The sequence below is a fragment of the Ornithodoros turicata genome, chromosome 6 (genome assembly GCF_037126465.1).
Source record: "Ornithodoros turicata isolate Travis chromosome 6, ASM3712646v1, whole genome shotgun sequence".
NCBI lineage: Eukaryota > Metazoa > Arthropoda > Arachnida > Ixodida > Argasidae > Ornithodoros > Ornithodoros turicata.
The window spans coordinates 4,768,640-4,788,856 of record NC_088206.1 but is presented as its reverse complement, the minus strand read 5'-3'; the positions used below and the strand labels follow the sequence as shown (position 1 = coordinate 4,788,856).

The 20,217-nt window shown below is 44.9% G+C and overlaps 1 protein-coding gene and 1 long non-coding RNA gene across 3 annotated transcripts in view; one reads left to right on the top strand and one right to left on the bottom strand.

Annotated features, from left to right (window-relative positions):
- Window positions 1-20,217, bottom strand: part of LOC135398902 (adenosylhomocysteinase-like 1) — a 133,803-nt gene that overhangs the window by 96,430 nt on the left and 17,156 nt on the right. For both annotated transcript variants that reach the window (XM_064630451.1, XM_064630450.1), the window contains exon 2: window positions 6,234-6,321. In XM_064630451.1, the coding sequence (XP_064486521.1) occupies window positions 6,234-6,321 (88 nt within the window). The remainder of the gene's footprint in view (window positions 1-6,233; window positions 6,322-20,217) is intronic.
- LOC135398904 (uncharacterized) overlaps window positions 922-20,217 on the top strand; it is a 34,516-nt gene continuing 15,220 nt past the window's right edge. Inside the window, exon 1 of the long non-coding RNA XR_010424145.1 lies at window positions 922-1,100. This is a non-coding gene — a long non-coding RNA (uncharacterized LOC135398904). The remainder of the gene's footprint in view (window positions 1,101-20,217) is intronic.

The following is a 20,217-nucleotide window of genomic DNA, read 5'->3' as shown; positions in this document are numbered from 1 at the left end:
GAAAAAAGTGAGAGGCAGACAACGAAGGTGTAGGAAGTAAGGAAAAAGGGTGAAGTTATTTATTTACAGGTGGAAAGTTAAGGGGTTACGTCAACGTCGCGGCGGAAACTCCGCCTTCGTCAGGACTAAGGGGTGACAAATTTGTCACCTCTTAGTCCTGACGAAGGCGGACTATATAATATACAGGGTGTTTGCTCTAACGTGTCCAGAAATTATATTTAAAGCGAGCGATAAAAGGTACTTTTCTGCTACTTGAGTAAGAAACAGGTACACTCTTAAAAATGAACTTCACCTCATAGCACGTTCCTAGCCAACCGTCATCTCGAATGATATCGTTATCTGCCCTGATTTGTTGAAAACGGGAGGCGTACGCCTTTTTTGTGACACTTATGCTGTTCAAAATTGTCACAAAAAAGGCGTACGCCTCCCGTTTTCAACAAATCAAGTCAGATAACGATATCATTCGAGATAATAGTTGGCTAGGAACGTGCTATGAAGTGAAGTTCATTTTTAAGAGTGTACTGCTTCACTAGTAGCACCTGTTTCTTAGTCAAGTAGCTGAAAAGTAGCGCTCGTTTCTTTTTTTTATCGCTCGCTTTAAATAAAATTTCTGGACGCGTTAGAGCAAACACCCTGTATATTATATATAATAGATATTATATATATTCTTTTATGTATTTAAATTGAAAACACATCCCTTTGTCTGCGCTCAAAAGGCAAAAAGACGGACAACCGAAGAGAGGGGAAAACGTGCAAATCAGTATATCGTGACAACAACACATAACCCGAAAACCTGAAACGCAGTTAGCCGACTGCGGTGCGCTATTTGGCAGCCCCCCCGTCACCTCTTTCCCGCCAGATGTGTAACAATGCAGCATTGGAGGCCCCCAAAGTGCGAGCAGAGCAGTGGTCCCGCGGGCGTGGCTCCAGCAGCAGGCGATCGAATCACGCGCCCGGAGACTTCCACATTCTCTCATCCGACAGCACGCTGGGAAGAGGCTCCGCTACGGTTTCCGGCGACAAAGATCGGTACGGAGGTTAACAAGCTCCGCTCCGGGAGAAAAACACGACACGCAACCCGGGAGTTCGTCCATCCTTTCGTGAGTCTAGCTTTCTCTTTGTATACAGTCAAACTCCTTTACAACGAAACTCAGGGGACAGCAAAAAAAGTTCGCAGTAAAGGTATTTTCGTTAAAAAGGATGTCTATTATTGGACCTATAGGCTCCAGCGGGACCGCAAAAAAAAAAAAAAATGCTGTAGTGGTATTTTCGTTAAAAAGGTGTTCGCTATAAAGGAGTTTGACTTATACGTTTTGTCGTACCGTTTCAGTGTTGACAAGTTTCTCGGAGAGCCGCGTTCAAGTTGAGAGTTTTTCTTGGTGTACGAGCAGCGCGAGTTAGCTTGCTGAATATGTTTCCGTTGGGCTGTCCTTGTTGCCGGCGGGCTCGGGATTGAAAGTGTCCGCTTATACGGATCCCGAGGATACGGGTTCGAACCTGGCGTGGAGCGCCAGCAATTCGGTGTGCATTTACGCTCCTCGGTACTATATTCTCCAGGCATCGATATGTGTGGTTTTTATAAACATCGTGTTTCTTCGCCTCCTGCTAATTTAGTATGTCACGCTCAACGTTACTGTATGACATCAGCATGAATATTACGTGACCCACTGAGACAATCGGAGTTTGTTAATACGTCCGAGACAGCTATTGCAAAACCGGAATGCTCATACACATCGATTTCAATCTGACATACAGGCAACAGGGTATACCCAATACTTACCGGTTTCGCCGGCAACTAATAGAGACGCCCAAAATTTCGCGTGAAAAAAAAAAAAGAAAAAAAAAACGTCGTGTAAATCTACTCCCATCTACTCCCAACCTACTCTATTATAACATCTGAGAAAAGTAAATCCATAGAACGTCACACACAAAAACGAGTATACCACGTGTCGTGTAAAAGTGAAAGCGTAAATAACTGGTTCGTAAGAAACTGCACGGTTCACAGTGACGATGATCAGAATAAAAGGTGAGATGAAACTTAATTTTGAACCTTGTAAAGCGAAAGCAGAATTCACGGTACAAGGCACAAACCAAACAGGGAGCTAAAATCATAAGCTATAGTTCAGTGTACCCCGTATAGACCCCGAAAACTGTACCCGTCTAGCAAAGCGGGAGCCGCCTTTACGAAACAAAGGTCCGAAACTGATAAAAAATAAACATGAAGAAGTATAGTACAAGCGATGACCCACGATATCGAAATAAAAATAATAAAAATTCGAAAGCGGAAAATGTATGTGTATAAGCTTTCAGATGTAGGGCTTGGTGGTTCATTCATGGTGGTGGTGATTCACGTTCCTCATTGATTGATTGATTTTTAAAAGAAAAAAAAAATGGAGATGTTAGTCTCGAGCCACTCGGGACTGGCTACTCCAGGACACGTTATTAAGAAAAGAAAGGGAAATTACACAAAACTCGACGCTTTGCAACGGAATGGAAACAGAATAAATGAGAACATCACCACCTAGCTTGGCACCAAAAGCGAAATCTCAATGCACAAAAACAAACGTTCCCCATTCCTCGCAATGGCTACGCTTCCCTTATGCAGGGACACCAAATATATATATATATATATATATGTCTGTAACTCAAACGTCGCCATGCCAGTACTGGACAGCTGTTTCGGCCTTCTTGGACCTCATCACTGACCACCATGTACTGGCATGGCGATGTTTGAGTTACAGACATATGCTATACGTGCAGCCAAAGAGCTCCGGCTATTTTTTTCCTATTATATATATATATATATATATATATATAAGAAGAAGATGAAGAAGAAAACTTCGGATAACGATAGTAGGAGGACAGAAACCGAGATTTCCCCGATTAATGTTTGTTTGTTTTCTTCAAGTAGAACTAAACGAAACCAGATGTTTGTTAAACAGAGAACCAGGTGTCGCCCCTTCTGAGAAATCGACCTTTCGGCAAAGTGCCATCGTCTTAGAACCTCCCTTAATGCACAGTCGAAGGCCTCGGTGACTCATTGACGGCAGAGAGGCGGGATCGATTCCGCACGAATGGGTTCTTGAGTTACGTCATTCTTTCGCTGGAGACATTAAATGGTGTATTAAACACGCGCAGGTTGCGGGAATGCCAAGCAAAAGTCGGCCCTATTCGATATATGTATCCAACATCACGTGATGGTGGACCTTACTCGCAGCCCATCACATATATCACATCACATCACGTCACATCAACATTCACAACCCATCATTCTACTTCAACTTCAACATGACTTCGTATTATATCGCATCGCAGCTAGTCACTCAAAATCACATAATTCCCCATGAAGCGATGCCAGCTATCCCTCTTCTAACCTTTCCCCCCATACTATGCTGACACGAGGGAAAATCGGAAGTGACGTATGGGAAGTGGCTGAATAGGTCGACTGACGCGGTTCATATAACGGAGTTCGGTCGACATTTGTCCCTTTCTCTTTTGCGTCGTGTTTACCTCATCATGCATCCACACCAACTAGCCCAATTGATCGTCGCGTTGCGACGTTTGTCGTCTGAATTATCCAAGACGAGCGACTTATCTTTACTGTACCGACTACTCTTTTAAGTCGATAGAGACCGGTTTATACACGCAGACGACATAGATCGACTTATTCGGATAAGTCGACTCGTGTAACTCAGCTGCTCATCATTTCGTCCTCTCATGGAGTAATTACTCTTTACCTTCGTTGTACTAACTACACTACTAAACCGCTCTATACAGATACTATACTGTGGACGTACTAACTATAGTGGAAAGTTCAACTTATATGTACATACTGTCTAGTCTGTTTGTACAGGAAAAGGTGTAAATATCCAAATCTTATTATATATGATCCACAAGAAGTTACCCATAAGTTTCGCAAGATAAAACAATGGAATGTTCCGCCGGGTATAAGAACAAATTATGGGCATCAATCTCTTTCATAAAACTTGCCAATTATGGCCTGTATTTTAAATCGCTGTCTGTATTTTAAATCGCTTTGCTGATAATCAGGTTGAAATTCATCCCAAGCAGTTTGTCGGTTTGCAAATCGCTCTTAGTTTTGATATGCATTCTCCATGTGTTGCTTGTCAAGTGTCAAAAAGGGGCTGGGAGCCAGTCAAGCTGTCTGTCTTAGATGGAATGAAGTATATGATGATGATGATGATGCTGATGATAAGTTGTGCAACGAAGTATTCTCAGACAAACTGAAATCCAAAGCCATGGCCAAAAAATGTCGGTCCTGCCCCAGTCTCGATGCGAAAGTACGCGACAAGACGAAAAGGTCGCACACCCAGGGGACACGCACTGTTAAGCGCGACCGGGAATTTCTGATAGCGCAGCGAGTAGAGAGCGCACAGATAAGATAAAACGGATGATACATAAAGAAGACGTCCGTACTCCGCCGTCCATAAAACTCCGCAAGCTCTCAGATACGCAATACCAAGTTGGACATTGCCATTCCATACCTGCTACACGTGTCCTTTCTTTCTTGCGTTTTTTTTCTTTCTTTTTTTTCTTTTTATCCTACGTTATTATCGTCTTTTCCGTGGGTCAGTGGAAACTCTTGTGGCGAAACTGGTCATTTCCATCTTGTTGTTCCAATTTAGAAATGGAAATATCCCGAGATAAAATAGACCACATCATAAGTGTCAGCGGCCCGGAAACTTTTCTCAGTGGCATATACCTGGTACGTCGCACTAACGCTTTATTTATTTATTTATTTATTTTTTTGGGGGGGGCACAAGCATTTCTGTGACGAGAGAAAAATCTTCAAAACCTTCACCCGAATATAGTTATTGAACACACGAAGCACAATCGCCCAAGACAGCATGCGAAAAGCTGATTTTCAAAAAAGGCAACCAGACAATTGTCACGAACAAAGTTGACGGTACATGCTCTGACCTACGACAATAGACACAAGGCTTAGCAGGAAGCCTTTTTTTATCCATTCTTTTAGGAAGTATTTGCCATTGGCAATATTGACAACGTTTTCTTTTTTCTAATGTCTACGATGCACAAGTGGACAACTTAACAAAATATTAATGCGCTCCGCGCGATTTAAAACGGTTTACACGTGTTCCAAAGTGAAAGCTACCAAGCAAACTCGAAATTTCGTATCAGGCTGCTATCGGGCATAATTGTCCGGGGAGACCAATGTTTATTGTACGATATATCGCGATATGACGCCTTCGCTTTCCGTAAAACCTCGGAGGCCACTCTTCGCTTCTCCAAATAGCCCCACACGTTTCAGAGCTGTTGCGAGTCGACAGCCTCCAGAGCATGATATTTTGCGAAACCGCCGCCTAGCTGCTGCAAATAAATATTCCGAGCACGGCGCAGAGTGATAGCGTGCATCGACGGGCACTGGAATCGCTGCTGCTCGCGGCACATGTCGGTGCAAACGTATTCTTGGCGTGACCTCCGCCCCTTCCACCGCCATGTAATGCACTCCTCCTTTCTTAACTACAGCTACATTGCGCGCACCTGATAGCGGAACCACAGCGACGCGCTAAGCCAGGCGGCTCCGTGGCGCCATCCCGTGAACGTTAGCGCTATCATTTGACGCACGATCGATAATAGCAGTGCGAGCAGCAGAAACCATGCGAGATGTGGCAGAAACCGATATTAAACCGTCGAAAAAAAAAAAGAAAGAAGAAGAAAGGAGCATGTTTGTAACAAATTGCGGAAACACGTCAAAATGTATCTACTTTCGGTGTACTAAAAATATATAAATATATAATCGATAATTTCGTCAGACGATCGTATGAAAGCGGATTGTACGCCAGTGCCATCGAGCGGGAGGAAAGTGAAGCAGCCTCCAGCATCCGTGTTACCCGCCGCTTTTAACGACGCTTGTTCGACGATGAAGCAAAGTGTGCGGATGAACACGCACAAATAAATAAATAAATCAAACAGCACCTGGGACTTAAAAATAGCGTATGAGGAACAATTCGAGGACAGCAGTTCCTTTCTTTTTCTTTTTTTTTTTTCGTGCGCGTTCTAAGAAGGAAGACAATTAGGCACACTTCGTCTCCAGGCTGAACAAAAGGAGAGCCAGAACGACGATAGCACCGAATTATAGCTCCTCGCCTTCTAACCAGCACTGCTGGCATTCACTTATTTCTTTTTTTCACTTTTTTTTTCTTTGCTCGTACTGGCTGTCGTCCATTTTGAGCAGCATAAGTGCGACTCACCGGAAGAGTAGCTGTCCGTCGATGATGCCGAGAGAGAACGACTCCTGTAGCGGCCACGAGCTTTCATGCCCCCCACGAGCTTCGACTCCTGGTAAGGAAGCGAGAAGCAGTCGTTAGTACCAGTGGAAATCCGCAGAAGTCTGCAAACGACGCAACACAGCACAGCGCGACAGCGATCCCGTAAAGGGTGCTTCACCGCATCACGACTGTAACAGGGGCGAAGCCCGCTTTACAGCGCACTGCTTTGGCGTTGGGCCATGGTCAAGGACAGGCTACACTCTTAAAAATGATGGTGGTGGTGGTGGTGGTGATAGGGCTTGCCGTTGTCGGCCTCACGTATGTGGGCAACGTAATGAACTTATGAACGTATGAACTCTTAACAATGAACTTCAACGCATAGCACGCTCCTAGCCAATCAGCTTGAACGATATCGTTATCTGCCCTGATTTGTTGAAAATGGGGACGTACGCCTTTTTTGTGACACTTATGCTGTTCGTAATTGTCACAAAAAAGGGGCGTACGCCCCCAGTTTTCAACAAATCAGGGCAGATAACGATATCATTCGAGATTATGGTTGGCTAGGAGCATGCTATGCGGTGAAGTTCATTTTTAAGAGTGTACGGGCTACATTCAACGAATTCATCGCCGTCCCTTTAAATTCGCCCTTCTTTTTCGGAACCAAAGGTATAGTGAATAGCAAACAAGTTCTGAAACGGCATTCAACTTTCGTCCTAAAAATCTGACTCAAGGATTCCAATAATTTCGAAATAAGCCCGAAAGGCGGAAAGCAATGGCCGACGATCAATCAATCAATCGTTTTATTTTCGTTCATTCATATAATACGTCCAATTAACGTAGAAGTGAAGGAACCAGAGGAAAAATCCCGGATCGCCCGATAAGATCCTCAATCTGCCGTCGTGGGTTTGCGCGAATAACTTCGCCCCGAACGATTTGCACCAGAAGTACACTCTTAAAAATGAACTTCACCGCATAGCACGCTCCTAGCCAACTATAATCTCAAATGATATCGTTATCTGCTCCGATTTGTTGAAAACGGGAGGCGTACGCCCTTTCTGTGACAATTATGACAGCATAAGTGTCACAAAAAAGGCGTACGCCTCCCGTTTTGAACAAATCGGGGCAGATAACGATATCACTCGAGATTATGGTTGGCTAGGAGCGTGCTATGCGGTGAAGTTCATTTTTAAGAGTGTAAATCAGCAAAATTGTACCGTTGAAACAATGTTTGTTCACTGTAAAGGGAACGAGGCGTTAACTCACCGGTGCCGCTTTTCGCACCGTCATCACCATTTAAAAGGCATTACCCCTAAATAAAAAAAAAAGAGTTTACACAGCCCGGTCATCCCTCGTACGTCATCACCAAAGATAAGGGTTCATTGCCTTAATAATTAGGTCCTTATCGCCAACGAAGATATGAGAGAATAAGAATTACAGCCGTTCCACTCGGCCGAGCGCGACCTTGCACGAAATCTGGCGCAGTGTCAGGCCGCTATAGAGTTGGCTCCGTTCAGCACTCGATGTGCAGGCAAGCGTGTAGCTGTTGCGGAGCCTGGCTCTTTTTTGCGCGAAAGTATGAGAGCAGCGATACGTGCAGTATTGTTCCGATCAGGACACCGTTAGTCAATGGAGAAGAGCCAAAGAAAAGTGATGTGCACGTTGCCCGCCCTGTTTTATTTTGCTTTTGGTGATGGAGATGGAAGTGCTTGCCGCGCGTCTTGGGCCGACTTGATTGATTGATTGGAATTTGATTTCCACTATGAGTGTAGTGGGGGAAAGAGGCAAAAAGTCGCAAAAGACATGTGGCGCCACGCCCTCTCACTCATTTGAGCTAAACCCTTTTGTTATTTGTAAACGGTGAAAGCGTTTAACTGAAATGACTGGCACGGCGTGGCACCACATGTAGCCGCTGACGCTGGGAACCCTACACTCTTAAAAATGAACTTCACCGCATAGCACGCTCCTAGCCAACCATCATCTCAAATGATATCGTTATCTGCCCTGATTTGATGGAAACGGTAGGCGTACGCCCCGTGTTTTCAACAAATCAGGGCAGATAACGATATCATTCGAGATAATGGTTGGCTAGGAGCGTGCTATGCGGTGAAGTTCATTTTTAAGAATGTATAGACAACTCCCGGTTGTGCCTTCTGTTTGCAAACGGTGAAAGGGTGAAACGGCCCTGTGAAAACTAGCCTCCTGGCTAAAGACCTGAAAAGCCCGGCCACGCTGAAAAAGCCTACTGGCTTTTTGCCTCTTGCCTCCACTACAGTGGAAATCAAATTGCAATCAATCAATACCCCCCCCCCCCCCCCCCAGTCTCAGCGTAGAATATAAATCCGATTACGGTGGTGGTGGTGATGGTGAAAGGCCTCGCCGTATAAAGCGGGCTATAAAGTCACGACGCCGTCAGCTTGAACCAATCGTCACAGAGCATTTCAAACATAGACGACCCTCTGTTTATAAACATGTGACGTCACGCCATGACCGGTTCGAGGTTATATTAATCTGTGATGGGTAAAAGGTGAGAAGGACGCGTCGGCTGATATAAGGCCGATAAGTACCGTACAGCATGCTTTGAGTGGTGGCGTTACGTAATCGATGACGTACACGCTTAGAAATGAACTTTACCGCATAGCACGCTCCTAACCAACCATCATCTCGAATGATATCATTATCTGCCCTGATTTGTTGAGAACGGAAGACGTATGCCTTTTTGTGACACTTATGCAGTTCATAACTGTCACACAAAAAAAAGCGTACGCCATCCGTTATCAACAAATCAGGGAAGATAATGATATCATTCGAGATGATGGTTGGCTAGGAGCTTGCTATGCGGTAAAGTTCATTTCTAAGCGTGTAGAGGCTCAGGTCGTCTACAGACCTACACATCGTTTTCCAGCCAGCCTCACACCCAGCGGTTTTGTAGCAAGCACAAGCCAGAGAGGAGGAAAGTGACACCAGGGAGAAAGCACATGGCCCGTGGGCTTTCATTCGCTCTCAACTTGCGTGGTAAGCTGTTTTCAACGTAGCTCCCCAGGCTAGACGAAAGTACGGTTGTGATTGGCGGATGCTGAATAATACGTCACGTCGTTTAAGCGCTCAGACTTTGCTTACTCTAGGTGGCGCTGGTGGGAATCACCGTCGCGTAATGTCCGGAAGCGATTTTTTGTTAGGTGACAACGACGATAAGGTGACAAGCCTATACTCTTAAAAAAAGGGTGTACTTTAACTCCTTTTTTTGCCACATATATAACACCCTTTTGTAGAGTACAATTACGCTCAAAATGGTGTCTCCTCAATCCCTCAAGGAAGTAGCATAACACCTTTCTCCCTACTGGAGAGTAATATTACTCCCCGGCAGGGAGAAGGTGTTATGCTACTCCCTTGAGGGAGTGAGGAGACACCCTTTTGAGCGTAATTGTACTCTACAAAAGGGTGTTATATATGTGGCAAGGAAAGGAATTAAAGTACACCCTTTTTTTAAGAGTGTAGGAATAAGAAAGGAGTATACGGGTTCGTGAAAGGCGGGCGATTTTACGCATCATATAACGTTTATTGCGCGATGTCTTTCATCGGTCCCGTGTAGCATCCGCGTGAAGCCGAGAAGTAATCAAACGGGCCAAGTATTCTGGAGATAAGGAGTTCCATGCCCACTCTTGTTCCCTCTGTTATACCGTGCTCTGTATCCAAACATTACGAAGACACGTTATCAGGATAAATGATCTCACTTTAAGCCCTTTAAAAGCCCTAAAGTATTCAAACACACGACCACATACAGAGGAAGAACTCCCAGCATGAAGGCGCTTCGAGTTGTGTGCGCGGGTTGCGGTCATGTGCTTGTGTTTTAGCGCTTCAAGGGAAGCAATGTACCAACATCTTAGCCTCTATACCTTAAGTATTATTCTTGTAGCCCTATATCTTTACCAATAGCAGTTCTTCCTGCCCCTTTTACTTCACTGATTCATCGATATATTGTGATACTCTCGGTACTGTACCTGTTTTCTATAAGTACTTCATTGGTATTACTTTTCACGCAAAGTAACGAATATAGTAGCCAGTTTTAGTAGATCGAAAGATTCCACACGACAACGGTTCCGAAAATATGATAAACCAATCGCCTTACTCCTTCGACGTTGTTCTTCTTCCACTGCCTCGGCTAATTCCCGTTGTTTACGTTCATTCATCGCATACCGTTTTCGCACAGTGCTTACGATCTAATAAAACTCACTAAGGCCAGTTTCACACAAAGGTCTTTCTCGTCCGTGTTCTTCACAGGGCCAAAAAGGCGGCCCCATTGGAACCGACCGGGATCGATTGCCCTTAGGTTCTATTTGTGAAGCAAACGGACATGGACGGACTCCGTCCGAAGGCTTGTTTTTTAGTAAAATATATGTTTCAATCTCTTTAAATACTTATTTTATTCACTCGCGAGTGCTAGACTTCTCCCATTTTTGCCTGTTAGTTTACAAAAACGTTAGGATGAAATGGGCCCATTTCACACTACGTTTTAGGCCCATTTCAAACTAACGTTTTCTTCCTGTTTTTTTTTTTTTCGTCTGTTTGCTTCAAAAACAGAACCTATGGAGCAATCGGTCCCGGTAGGTTCCAATGGGTCCGCGTTTTGGCCCCGTGAAACACACGGACGAGAAAAAAAAAAAAAAAAAGAAACGTTAGTGTGAAACCGGTCTTATACGTTTTAGGAAAACGTAGAAGTTTCACGATAACGTTTCCGATAAGCCAATCGCCTGATTCCTTTGGAGTGGCTGTCATCACGCTGCTGATGGTCTGGTGGATAAAAGCACACTCTAAGAACAGAACTTCACCGCACAGCACACTGTACACCAACCGTTGCCACGAATGATAGGGTTATCGATTCTGATTCGAAGAGAGAGAGGGGGCGTACGCCTTTTTGTGACAATTTGGATATATGAAAACTGCCACAAAAAGGCGTACGCCTCCCTCTGTCTTCCAATCACAAGCGATATAATCCTATCATTCGTGACAATGGTTGGCGCACAGTGTGCTATGCGGTGAAGTTCTGTTTTTAGAGTGCAGAATTTCACCGCGTAGCACGCTCCGCGCCAACCATTCCCACGAATAATAGGGCTGACGCTTCTGATTCGAAGACAGAGGGGGCGTACGCCTTTTTGTACCAACTTGGACACGTGATAATTGACACGAAAAGGCGTACGCCCCCCTCCCCCAGGTACCCCATTCAATGAGGAACGATAAACCTATCGTTCCTGCAGGCAGGCACCGGTTCGCGCAGAGCGCGCTATATACACTCTTAAAAATGAGTTTCACCGCGTAGCACGATGCTAGCCAACCATGATCTCGAATGATATCGTTATCTGACCTGATTTGTTGAAAACGGGGGGCGTACGCCTTTTTTGTGACAATTATGAACCGCATAAGTGTCACAAAAAAGGCGTACGCCTCCCGTTTTCAACAAATCAGGGCAGATAACGGTATCATTCGAGATTATGGTTGGCTAGGAGCGTGCTATGCGGTGAAGTTCATTTTTAAGAGTGTAGAAGAGCAAGGGTGCAGGCGAGCTGGTACATTGTAAAACGACGATAAAACCAGAGACACGGCTTCTTTCTGTTCCGTGTCTCTGGTTTTATCGTCGTTTTAAACCTATCTTTCCTGCAGGCAGGCACCGGTTCGCGCAGAGCGCGCTATATAAGATGAACCTCTGCTTTTAGAGCGCATTAATAGTATTATACATTCTAATATGATCGGACACCTTTCAATAACCCTTCTCCCATATCGTAAAAGAGGGCTTTGTTTCCACGTACATCCGGCACACCCTCCTCACCTCCTCATTTCTCGGAATAGAAAGCCACCACAACCCAAGGCCACCACAGTTGAAAGGACGCCGTAAACGGCTCTCGGGAGGAAGAAGAAAATGACAGGTTGATTATCGGAAGAGATACGCATTCTATGCAATGTCTATGCTGAAGCCGGAATAGGAGGACATACCCAACCGGCAATTATACGAGAGACATGCGAGGTTGCACGACGTTGCATTCCGAAGCCTGTAATTCCAAGAACAAAGACTCCACTCTTTCGTGAGGTGTATGCTTTCGGTAATAGTTACGTTACGAGTTCCATCCCGGTGGTTGTTTCACGTCGCGGATGTAGCGGCGGTACAGGGAAGGTCCTGTATATAGTAACGGGAGATGGTTGGGACGATGGTTAACGGACAATGCGGTTGCTTTAACAATCAACAATCCCTTTGTGGACGAAAAAAAAAAAAAAAAGTGAGAGACACTATTTTCGTCTGCTCCTCTCGCCCGTGTTGTTTGTTCGTTTTTCGTTCATTGTTGTTCCGTGTAAGAAGTATTGTTCTCAGTAATACAAGTGCCGGCATACAGGTGTTCCGTTTCACTTAAGCATTCAGGTATATGCAGGGTGTCCGGTGAGAAAGTGTCATTAAATTTCTAAAAATAGGTTTAACTTCAGAAAATTATGAAACTACTTGGAATACACATACACACAGACTTTTGGCCCCAGATTCAGGCCGTTTGCATTCGCGTCACATATTAATTAAGCTAATTTTGCTATTTGAACTCGAAAATTAGCCAAGCAGAGGTAACGTTTTTCTTTGTGAATTCGGAAGCCAATGGCCATAGCACACTATTCCGTCAGAATTCACAGTTTTTTTCAGAAGATCTGAACAAAAATTTGACAGCCGCAAAACCGTCACTTGGCAAGGCGTGTTCCATGCAATTTGCGTTTGCGTAAATGCTGGCTCTGCCTTTATCGAGACACAGTGGAAACAGCCGCACCCGACCGAGGGCATTACCGCGGTAACCGACGTTATCAATGGCTGGGGACTGACGGTATGCACGTTGATAAGGGCGGAAGGCGTGATTATGGTCTTGTTCGCATACACTCTTAAAAATGAACTTCACCGCATAGCACGCTCCTAGCCAACCATAATCTCGAATGATACCGTTATATGCCCTGATTTGTTGAAAACGGGAGGCGTACGCCTTTTTTGTGACACTTATGCGGTTCATAATTGTCACAAAAAAGGCGTACGCCTCCCGTTTTCAACAAATCAGGGCAGATAACGATATCATTCGAGATGATGGTTGGCTAGGAGCGTGCTATGCGGTGAAGTTCATTTTTAAGAGTTTACAAGAATCGCATAAAGAGCTCTTCACAGTAATTAATCAAATTTCTACTCGAAACTGAAAGTTTTTTAGCAACGAACTCTCCTGCAACAGATGTGATTCGTGGCATATTAGACTACACCTCAGGTGACGTTTTAGGGTTCGGTGATCGGATACGATATGCCTCCGACAGAAGCGTTTCGTTCCGGATTCAAGCCGGATTGTAAGTTGGCTCATTCAAGGTCTGGTTTCAAGAACGCGTCATAGAGGCCAGATAAATATCGTCACACACCTCCAAGCAGAAACAGCTTCACAGAGCCTATAGGCCTATACATGAATTACACCAGATGCTTGCACAGAAAAGTTGTGCCGAGTCCCCGAGCTTAGTTTACTTGCTTACCGCTATGGCGCTCGCTACGTGGCTCAGAACCCAGAATGCTGGCGATGTCGTTGGATAGAAAGTGTGAAATTTTAAAATATTTTTTTTTAAATATTTGAGTAATCAAATAATGATTGTAACACACATTTTGAAGAATTCGATTCTAGCAACATACGTGAATATTCATTTAAGAGCACATAATAGAAAAAGTGTGATGACGACGCTCAGCGTCGTCTGCTGTGATTATCCGCTGTCGCAGAACGCGGATAGCTTTTAACTTACTGCGGATTAGCATTTTTTCTAAAATTAACTTGCTGCTTTAAAATGCTATAAACCACATTGAGGAGAAGCTGCAGCATGCAACTGCCTGGGTGGAGGGAGGTACACTACAACTATTCACCGTAGCGGATCGTGCTCTGCTTAACGGCCTTTTGGATCATGTAAAGAGCGCCGATGTGGCAGGTAAGCGAACTAGGTGTGGCACAGCTTTTTCTTGGGAGCTTTCGGGCCCGGTGTAATACATGTTTGGCGTATAGAAAGAGCCCTCTCGCAGCGCGCTTTCCAAGATATCTCCCGATAAAGGTGAATAACTAACGTATATAGGATGAGTAAGTATTACTTCGAACAACAAAGCGGGAGTCAACTCACGTTGTTGCCGTTCTCCAAACGGTGACTAGCGGTCATGATAGCGCGCCGCATCACAACACTGGTGGAAGCAGGACCCATGAGGTCCGTCCTCATCCATTGCCTCATCAACAGGGGCATCCTCAACGCACGCGAAAACCGTGCCACTTACAACACTCAGAACGACATCGCAGAAAAAGGCTCCGCGAAAACTGCCCCTTCAAAGTTGGCCGGCCGACCTCAAAGTACACTCTGCGTCCACTTTTCCTTTTTTTTTTTTTTCTTTTTTTTTTTTCATCTTTTCTCCTTCTGCTACGGAAGGATGGTTGCAAATACACGATACGTGCATTCGAGCAGGACGGCCAGTCATGGCTAGCTTGGTGCTCTAAATAGGCCCCCCCAAAAAATCCGCATTAAGCCAGTAATAGGTCGGACTGGAACAGTTATCGACGGATTATGGGCGAAATGGGTTTGTGTGGTACTGATGATAGTCGGTCCTACAAGGTCTTGTATAGTCGCCAAGTGCGCTTATGGTAATGAGGGGTGCGCCGTTATACAAATGTGGCCTTCCATATTTCGTGATTGCTGCACAACACGCAGATACCAGTTATAGATGCAGACACGAGACACGCGCACTATCACAGCGCCCTCTATAAAAGCATTTCCATTATTATATGAAAAGTACGTCTTCACATCTGCAACGAAAGTCTGACTGCATATTGCCCCGCAGCTGAGCTAATAATACGTCGTCTGCAAACAAACTCGGAGTGTCGCCTGCAAACAATTGTCGTCTGCAATGGGTGCACGCCACCGAAGCTTGCGCGGCTAAATATGGTGAGCTATATAGCTAAACCACCGTGCAATACGTCGTCATTTCATGGGGACATAGCAAAGGGGTCCGATGAGATTCGTGGTGTTGATTGACATCGTTAGTGGTAGCTATGGCATAAGTTTAAAATCGAAACTAATCTACCGGACGAACTATCATAAACTAACTAAATAATCATCATAACTACGAAAAGGAACAATTCATTATCACAACGTGCAAATGTAGACACAACAACAACAACAAAAACAATAGATAGTGACGATGAGATGGGGTAAATGTGTAGACACGCAATATTCAGTGTAATTTACTTTTGTGGTATACTTTCGACATGAATATGCCTACACATTACTGGCAATGTTTCCGCCCATTCCTCATTATGTGACCATTAATTATCCAATAACTCCGCGTCTGTCAGTGTACGCGTAGAGGTGGGGGATCGTTTTGTGGTCAGAAACAAGGCAGAACACGTTCATCGACAAAGTACACGCATTGCACTCCACTTACAGGGTTCCGCGTTTTCGGCATCTATATATTCCTGGGTAGATTCGGTGGGTATTTTTCGGTATCTATATGTTTTGTCAAATTCGGATATTTTCGGTATTTTAAAACGTTTGCGCCAAAAATATACGCCGAAAAATCGGCAGCTATAATCACTAGGGAGAAGGTATAGGAGGACAATGAGAAAGCGGAGAATTTCCTTTCCTTTCTTGGAGGGGGGATCCACGTGTACTTGAACGAACCCTCTTGACGCACTGATCGGCATTTTTCGGTAAATGCCGAAAACACTGAACCCTACTGACAACTTGAACGCCAGAAATAGGCACTCGGTGACAACGTTTACTAACAAAAGAAGGAATAAACTTGCGTATATATACTTTTCACACGACGTCCCCACATGTGATAGAAAATGACCTTAGCGACGTCCCTCCAGCGCATCTGTTCCCACGCAAAAAAACTTTTTCTTACGTAGGCGTACTGGGGTATAGCCAATACGATTGAGTCATGACTCACCTCCTCATTTTTTTCTTCTATCCATCACTATCACCATCACCATCAACTTTTTCTACTTCGGTGGTCAACCCTGCGGCAAGTGCAGCCTGTCGCTACACAAATACGCTGCCACACCTTATACGCCTAAATCTACTCCAATTATACCTTACTTTTTCTTCGATGAAACCACACCAGTCGGAATAAAAATAAAAACAAATTAAATTAATGAGACACTCGCGCAGATACATTTTGATTGCGTCGGAAAAACACATAATGACAGCAGCCTCTAATACATCGAACTGATGTCCCGTAAGATAAAGTTTCTCCCGATCATATCGCCATGGAAGAGGAAATCTCCCACCCGAACGGTCAGTGGAAATGTCGCGATTTTCCTCCATACGCTGTCTCTGCTTTCATTCATGTCGTCCGTGGCACGGCCACGAGAGGCGCTAGAGTCGGTTCCTCCTCACCATCCAAAGCATCGATATTTCCGAGCGTGAGAGGAATTTTAAGCAGACACGTGCGGAAATGGTTACATTACACTGCGACAGGCCACTAGAGCGATTGTGTTGTTTTCCGATGTACCCTATACCTTTGGTAAAACCACGGTTACTAACACGTGTCGCGCAGAGGATGTGGGCGTTACACATTGGAATTTTTCCCCGAAGAGCCGTTCTTGCAAGGTGTTTAATTTTATCCTTTATAGATTTTTTTTAAAGCTACGAGAACAGCATAAATGTCTTTTTTACAGTTGAACTAGGCGGACATCCTGTCGAAGAAATTATGCAACTAGAAGGTGACTATAATTAACTGAAATTCAATGATTAACTCTATAATAAGGAGATATCGGGCAAAAGCGAGACGGCAGAATATGAGACCGATCTCGTTGAAACCGCCGTTTCAGGTTGGAGCCGTTTCAGGCTGAAGCACGCACGTGCGTTAAAATATCCATCCCTGAATTTTGGTATATGCAAATGAGCCGAAACGGAAACGGCGCGCCTCAGGAGCGGCGCATGGCCCTCGCCGACAAAGGCCTATCTACACTCTTAAAAAAAAGTGTACTTTAACTCCTTTCCTTGCCACATATATAACACCCTTTTTTAGAGCGTACAATTACTCTCAAAAAGGGTGTCTCCTCACTCCCTCAAGGGAGTAGCATAACACCTTCTCCCTGCCGGGGAATAATATTACTCTCCAGTAGGGAGAAAGGTGTTATGTTACTCCCTGGAGGGAGTGAGGAGACACCCTTTTTGAGAGTAATTGTACGCTCTAAAAAAGGGTGTTATATATGTGGCAAGGAAAGGAGTTAAAGTACACCCCTTTTTTTAAGAGTGTAGCCAGCTGAGCGGCACCTCCAATCATCTCCGTCGCTCCAAATCACGTGGTTAATTCTCTGACGTGAAATGAGCGCTGTGCTCCCGCTGAGTTCCCGGTGGCCGCGGTTTCGGCTCATTTGCATACCAAAACTCGGGGATGGATATTTTAACGCGCGTGCGTGTTTCAGGATTTTTAAAACGTGGAATGGCATTCAACGAGGATGGTCTCTCTGTTATCTCGCTTTTGCTCGAAATCTCCTGATTAAAAGAGTTAATGAATGAAAGGCACGGGCGTTGGTGGACGGTGGACACTGAGATTACTTTTCGTGCGCATTATTAACGTCCGTATTTTCGCATCCGTCGTGCGCGTGGGTGTTGTTTCCAATGCAGCCCCCAATAGACGGATTATCTCCGATGAATAGAAGGATTAGCCATTGTGTAGGGTACACCACTAGAGGGCGCTACGAGCGACGCCTCACCACTAGGGGCCGCTGCTGTCGCATTCCGCGGATGACGTCATTGCTCCTTCGGGGAGCATGGTGAGAGATAGCGGGAGGCATTGGATGGCGATGCGAAATAGAGCGCCCCCTTGTGCAAGGCTGTGGTGGCGCTGCGGGCGACATGACAGACGCTCTCGGTGGCGGCTCTCCACGGCGGTGTCATGGTCTCGTGACCGCGATACGCGGCGTCGGCGGCAAAAGGGTTTTGGGTCCAGCGTTGTGTACGAGTCTTTGAGCGAGTTTATATTAATCTCACTCCGTTTATTGTTCAACTGATGGTTGTTGTTTGAGAGCTCAATTGCTATGCTGTGAGATTGGGGTGTACGGCACGCATACGGCATACGACAATATACACAGCGGTTTGCAACTTGTTGACATGCCGTCTACCTTATTGTTGCTCAGGATACACCGGTGTGTTCATGACCCCATACTGGCTCAGATTTTGATTCGATATCAGGTGTTGCACACTAGATGTCCAGCACGTTGAATATAAAAGATATGGAAATGTTTGAGAAATTTCAAAAATACCTAGATGAGCATGACAAATGTGCAAGATGAAACAACGGTTTGCAACTTGTTGACATGTGGTCTGCCTTTTTGTTGCTCATGTTACACCGGTGTGTTCATGACCCAATACTGGCTCAGATTTTGATTCGATATCAAGTGTTGCACACTAGATGTCCAGCATGTTGAATATAAAAGACATGGAAATGTTTGGGAAATTTCGAAAATACCAAGATGTACATGACCTACTGACATGACCGTTGCAACTGCAATAATCTTCACGCTTTCCTTATGGCAAATGTGTTTGGCTGCACATATCTGCATTTGTGTAGTTAAATTATGTTTCCAGAGGCAAACCCAAGACCAGTTTTTTTGTTTTTGTTTTCTGGGTGTTTGTAGATGGGGGGGGGGTGGAAGAACTTGCTTTGAATAGCATGCACTACGTTAACATTTCTTCATACCTTGTCATATACTGACTTGTTGTATACTGACATTTAGGAATCACAGATGGTATTGTAGAAGGTATCATGTTAATTGACTTGTTTGACCATAATCACTCACTTTCCAATATAGCAGATGACTGTTTACATTGGAATTGCCACAACACTTAACTGAATCCCTATTAGTGACAGTGACCACCACAGAAAAGAAGGCACTAAAATTTTACAGATATCCACCCAGTGATTCTGCAGCCAAGGCGCTTGTACAATATATCTTACAGCACTGTAGTGTGCTAAATTGCATATACTGCAGTATTACTAATCGCTAATTAAATTTAAACTAGTATGTGAGAATGACATACTGAGGTGAATAAATACATAAAGCAAATGGGGGGGAACAACTTTCCTCCGCTCTTGTCTGAACATATGCGCCATCACCAAAATAATATTGCGCGAGTCTGGAGCCTTCTAATATACGCGCTCGAGTCACAAAAGCGTTATTAGGCAATTAAAAGGAAAGTATCCAAGTCTAATAAATACACCAAGGGATGCACACGGCTGTTTGTGAACGGACTGGTTAGCGAAAGCGCCTTTATAATGCAAAGTGTAGCAACACGGGAAGCCATAATAATGTGGCGTAATTTATCGTGCACGTCCTTTTGTTTATATTTATTTATTTATATTGTCGTATGCCGTATGCGTGCCGTACACCCCAATCTCACAGCATAGCAATTGAGCTCTCAAACAACAACCATCAGTTGAACAATAAACGGAGTGAGATTAATATAAACTCGCTCAAAGACTCGTACACAACGTTGGACCCAAAACCCTTTTGCCGCCGACGCCGCGTATCGCGGTCACGAGACCATGACACCGCCGTGGAGAGCCGCCACCGAGAGCGTCTGTCACATGGAGGAAGGAAAATAAGGAGCTGTCATGTCGCCCGCAGCGCCACCACAGCCTTGCACAAGGGGGCGCTCTATTTCGCATCGCCATCCAATGCCTCCCGCTATCTCTCACCATGCTCCCCGAAGGAGCAATGACGTCATCCGCGGAATGCGACAGCAGCGGCCCCTAGTGGTGAGGCGTCGCTCGTAGCGCCCTCTAGTGGTGTACCCTACACAATGGCTAATCCTTCTATTCATCGGAGATAATCCGTCTGTCGCTCACTGTCGCCGTTGTGCCTGCTGGCGACATAAAAGACCGAACTATTCTCCAGAAATGGGACGAATCCAGAACTTTCCAAATCCGAATCCGAAT